We start from the raw sequence: 6,086 nt of genomic DNA on the forward strand, positions 1-6,086 counted from the left end.
GAGGTGAATGAAAAAGATTCTCAAGTTATGAAAGTTAATGTTGGTGATGGTGTATCTTTTGGGTGGCATTCACATCAAAGAACAGAAAGCCCTCACATAAAAGGGGTGAAAACACCAGCTGACAACTTGAGCATGATGAACATACAACATGAAAATATTTATCAAAATCTCTTTTCCATCTGAAAATTATTCGCTAAAATATCCCTACAGCCTCATAATACCAGATTCCGAGTGACACCTGAAAGCAAGTATTATATCCAACAATAGAGTGTGCTCACTAATATTCAATAATAAACAAGTTGAAAAAAAGAAACTAAATATAATTTTAATGTACGATAGATCTATGTTTTTTAATTCACCTTGTCAGCTATTGATTGCATTATTTGTATAATAACCCAATGATACCAATTACATTAGTTATTTTTACTATGGCATAATGTTCTTTTTGCTACAAATGTCAATATTGAGCGCATATTTACTTTTATCAAAGTGTACTCAATACCTCCATTAACATCTTCCTTGATATTATCATTCAGCAAAGTTTACTGAGAATACAATCACTTATTTTTTTCAACTCACTTCAGCCAAATACCTGAACCAGCTAGATCTAAACCTGCTTTCTCATCAATTCTCTTCAGATTTCTTTCATCAAAGATCTTCAACAAATCATTGCTACACTTGTAAGTTCCTACTAAGTCCCCTATACAAATTTTTTCAAGTGTTTACCACATCAAAATGTTTTTAAAAAGCATATATGTACTTTAATATAACCAGAAAAAGCGTTGGGTGTGATACTTTCTCACATTATATTAAAATATAGTTTACGGGCGTTAATAATAAAACAGTAACAATGAAATCAAGGCACATATAAGCCTATGCAGTCAACTATATTGCAATGCAAATAGAAAAGAAATTATAGCTGTCTTCAAATCTATAGTTTGTACAATAAAGAATGCATGTATGGAGGGGACAGCAGCATGCGAGTTTGAGTTAGTGATAATAATAGTTTAGAAGGCAGATTAATGCGAAGTTGTCAAGAGTAAGTTATTACTCCAGAAACTGGTTTCACAGCTTTCAGGGGTAGAAGCAGCAAAAGCCGGCATTGTTTAAAAAAAAAACATCATGATACTATTGGCTGAAGCAGAACAACAAGTCAACATATAGGTGCGCGCGCGTGTGTGTGTGTGTGTATGTGTGTGTGTGTGTGTGTGTGTGTGTGTGTGTGTGTGTGTGTGTGTGTGTTTGTGCATGTTTGTATGTGAGTGCATGTGTGTGTAAGTCAGAATAAGGCAAAGTTTAAAGTGTTAAAGCAGCACAAAGCACGAAATTTAACAACATCTGCTTCAAATAAGTTTCATTAAAGACTGCATGAGCTGCAGAAGCCTTCAAGCACTTGGTAAAACGCATATCTATATAAACTTTGCAGTCATACGTGTTCAAAGCTTTAGACATAAGAAGCAAAAAAAAAAAATGTCTGAAGCCATTGTTGAAAGGAATATAATGCGAGGTCAAATTAAATATTTGTTTTATCATGAAAGACACAGATATATATAGCTATAAAGATATTCACCCAGACCCCCAAAGGAGCTAAACGAACACCCCCCTCCCCTCCACTTTCTTTCACACTCACTGAATGTGACATTTCCTGAACACACTGCCATTTTAGCATAGCTAGAGGCTGTGTTTTTATCCCTTGGGGCAATTATACAATTGTCTGCTAAAGGGATAAAACATGTAAAGTCCGAATAAAACCAACTCTCCTGGTAGCCTTGTCGATATAAAAGAATATGAAAGAAGACATGTTAATTATTGTTTGAACATATATAGACAAAATGTGTTTTCACGGGCATTTATATTTCAATGATTCCACATATACAGTGGGTTTTTTTAAAGCAGTGGAACTGATTAGAATTCTCCCACTTGTACGGTACAGCCATGTTCCTTGGAGGTGTTGTTTTAAAGGCCATGGCCATTGCCCCACACAACATGCACGGTCCATTGAAAAAAAAAGATAAAGCCTTCATTTTAAAGGGTCTAACTATAGGGATTTCCCCCCTATCTCAAGAAATAGATTATTTCGTTGCTAGCCAAAGCTACAAAGTTGATATACATGTTAAGGGGGGGGGGGGGGAGGAAATGGATAATCTTGTAAAAAGCAGAAGCAGACAAATATTTTGAAGCAGTAGAAGCTGCAAAAGCCAATAAGTACAAATCGTGTAATATAGGCCAATCATTAGAAAATCATGATTTTATCTATCCACTCTTTCATTCAACAGGTGATATATCAAAGCAAACATAATACATCTGTACTATGTAAGAAAAAAAGGGCTGTCCATTAATATAAGGAACAGAAAGAATCTTACAAAGAGGGTTCAACAGGTCAAATAGAGATACCACAACCCCTAAGCTGAATGCCAAGTGAAGATTTCACATTTATCATTGTCATTTATCAAATAAAAATAAACGCACTTATAATTTTGTGGACAGTCGGATTTGTACATTTAATCACTGAAAATAATGAACACTCATTCCTACTCACTCTCTCTCTGTCTCTCTCTCTGTGTGTCTCTCTCTCTCTCTCTCTCTCTCTCTCTCTCTCCCTCTCTCTCTTTCTCTTGCTCTCTCTTTCTCTCTCTCTCTCTCTCCCTCTCTCTGTATCTCGCTCTCTCTCTCCCTCCCTCTCTCTCTCTTAAAATTCCAGCATAAAAAAAAGATTCAAGATAAATCTCATATCTACTATTCTCCAAGTTAACCAAACAAAAATTTCACAAATTTTTAACAAGACAAGCTTGAATCCAAAGCGTTCTTGATATAATCATGGCCAGTACCAGAAAACTCAAGAAAACAAATCAGAACCAAAACAAGTTCTGTCAAAAGAAAAACTCTGAAAATCTTCATACAAAGTACATATGTATACATGGATACCAAACTTGAAATCATGATGCCGCACTAGATACTTTCTACAGTACAAGCAGAATAAAATAAAGAGCATAGAGTATTCTATGAGCTGAGATAAGCGGTATTCTACCACTTACCATGTCACCCGTAGTGAAGGAACCCTGAGGCTTGTTCTTTAAGAAATACGATCACGGAAGACGTGAGGGTGAGAGATGTGTGTGAATGAGTACACTTTGTGAATTAACTTGCTATGGACCTTATATATAAATATGGCTGAAAATATGTGCAGTGAGCAATACACACAGAATACATATACGCTGATAATTCATGTGCAAACTGAAAAGTAAAGGTGACCACATCATTTTCAATCCATCATATGACAAGAAACTGTGTATATAATATAGCCTACAACATTTGTTTGTCTATCCCAAACAGACCATCATAAGATGTATCTCTTTTGATAAAATCTCCCGAATTAGGAGAGAATTGTTTTATATCAAATCATGGAAAAATTCCATTAACAAACTGAAAACTTCACTGCTGCAATTGAAACGCTAGACTTTAACTCAGAACCTCAACGCTTAAAAGCAATATTTCACCATTTCATCATATAGGCAAACACATATACTTCCAACAACTATTTTGCTACTTGAAACCTAGAAAATAAACTTGAACCCAGAACCTCCACAATATAAAGCAAAATTTACCATTTTCTCACATACAAACACACACTTCCTTCAGACATTTTTTTCACCGCAAGCATAAGCGTTTCTGAAACTCAAACCGCTTTGAGTATCGATACTAACTTAATCTCAATGAGGTAAAATTTTGTTTCACCTGCAGTTTTTTTTTATGTCTTCAAGATCAGTATTTATTGTCTTCAACCTTGACAGGTCACAGAGTATGAAGATTTTTTATCGGATTATGTAGTTGCCTACAAATGAGAAGTAATTCAGTCTTAAGTTTTCAAATTTTAATTTCTTTTCTTCCAATATTTACAATAAGATATTAGCCATTTCCTCAAAGCATGGAAAGAGCTCAGGTACTAATTATCAAAATTTTACTTTGGTATATAAAGTTTGTACAAATCCAGCGCAAAACCCTTTGACTTTTTTTTCAAGATTTAGACAGCCCAACAATTAAGAAAAAAAGAAAAGAAAGTGTGATGGCAAATATGTATGGGAGATCAAGACTACCTAAACACCCAGCCTAAAACACTCAAGCGAATTTTCAAGACCATTACTGTGGTATTTTGAAGCCTCACGCACATTCTCAGAAATCAAAGCACAGTTTCTTTGAAAGTATGGAAACTTATAAAAGAACCACCTGAGTGAAACTATTGTTTCTCATAAAAGCACACAGCCTGAAAAAATAAAACAACCTGAAAGTAAACACAAAACTCTGAGAACAAAAAAACAATCAAAGGAGCTGGAACTGCTGATCCAGCCAAAAACGAGTCCTGATCATTGTCATGGAAGCTCTATATTTTCAAGGAACCTTTCAGAAAACTTAATTACCATCTTTCAATTACACAAAAAATATTCACAAACCTGTGATCATGATATATAACATCATGGTCACTTGAGAAAGAGGACATACAAAAAAAAAGATTTGACTTAAAATATCAAGTGAGAGTACACATAAAAATAAGCTATTTCTACAAGCTTTGCATGCAAGCTACAAAATAGTGATTACCTGTATCGCCTGGAAAGTTTGGGGGAGAAAAAAAATCATACTTAACAAATAATCACAAGATTGTTTCAAATTTGAAACACAAGTGTAATTCTGTCTATTTCAGTCAGTCTGTTAGCTTTGCACTTTAAACAATTTTTCAGTGAACAATGTTACTCATCAGAAAGGAAAAGAAAATGTAACTGCAACTGCAAATGCAGAGGTTAAGAACAAAAAGGTCTCGGGAGTTCTCATTAATGCAATCACAGCAATATAATATAAAAAAGACACAGTACAGTGAGAAAGTTGAAAAAACAAGAGTGGAGCAGATTTTTCTCCATAGCAAAGGCAGAAGAGAAATTAAATTGTATATTTTGAACTTTCTTGTGTTACAGTTTGTTTCACAGTTGTGAGTGCAATAACTACACAGAAAATTAAAATTCATTCATATAGTACATACAAATAAAATTCTAAGCTGTTGACATTTTACAGCAACAGAATCATTTATCATGTTAGTACTCTTTTTCAAGTAAACAGTTCATCAGGCAGTTTTTGACGAGAAAAAAAAAAAAGCAAAAACATAAAACAGAGGGAATTAATTCCTTGACAGGAAAAAAGTATGGCCTACTAGAGGCATCTGTTACCTGTCTACATGTCTATCATACATAGTCAAAATAGAAAACAGCACTGTCTGGTAACATATTGTCTTTTTTCACAAGATGACAGAGTAGTTCATCAGATGTTAATGTTACAACTATGCTGTTGTCCAATCCACATCCAATAGTTGTGCAAGAACCAGCGTTTTAAGACAAAAAAGTTTTAAAAGTTTCACCTGAGCTTTTTCATCAATGTTGACTGTTTGCACCAGGTTGGTCCAGGGGTTCCATGAGCCGTACTGCTTGCGGATGAACACGTGGTCGTATACGGTGCCCTTCTTAGGAATAAGCTGTGCTCGAGGGAACTTGAGCTCCTTCGGTCTGATGGGATATTTGAAAGTTAAATCATAGAACACGGTTATTGGCAAACTCCAAACTTTTAAAAATTACAATCATTTTTATCATCTTAAATAACAGCTTATTTGTTTAAACAAGCATAACACTCAAAGTGATGCAATAGGAACAAAGCTAGCAGAATTGAATAGTTTAGTTAGTCCATTTCAAAACTTATTTGAATTTTTAGGCCTTTTCCTAAGATAAAATATAATAATTATAGAATACTTTGCAAGTAAAATTTTGAAGAACATAGAACTTAGTAAACACATAGGCCTACAAATTCACTGGCCTTTCAACTCAAAATTAGACTAAACGATAGATTTTGTTTAGTATTCTGTGCTATTTTAAGTTTATCCACCAAGCTGATCATTTTTTGGGGGGGGGGGTTCATTTATACCCTTGTTATATTGTGACTAGAGCTGGATCCTCCTAAAAATTTTAGTGAATTGCGAGCGCGAACTACTCGCTCCAAGTGAGTTGCGAACTGGCTTGAGACTCGCACCCTGTGACGTCACGTACACCCCC

General features: G+C 34.8%; 1 protein-coding gene across 1 annotated transcript in view; it reads right to left on the bottom strand.

Annotated features, from left to right (window-relative positions):
• The window catches only part of LOC101848837 (dynein heavy chain 3, axonemal), a gene marked incomplete at its 5' end in the record, with an annotated part of 135,539 nt that overhangs the window by 68,787 nt on the left and 60,666 nt on the right, over positions 1-6,086 (bottom strand). Inside the window, 1 exon segment of the mRNA XM_035971600.1 lies at positions 5,366-5,546. Within this exon segment, the coding sequence (XP_035827493.1) occupies positions 5,366-5,546 (181 nt within the window).

Source organism: Aplysia californica, unplaced genomic scaffold (genome assembly GCF_000002075.1).
Source record: "Aplysia californica isolate F4 #8 unplaced genomic scaffold, AplCal3.0 scaffold00469, whole genome shotgun sequence".
NCBI lineage: Eukaryota > Metazoa > Mollusca > Gastropoda > Aplysiida > Aplysiidae > Aplysia > Aplysia californica.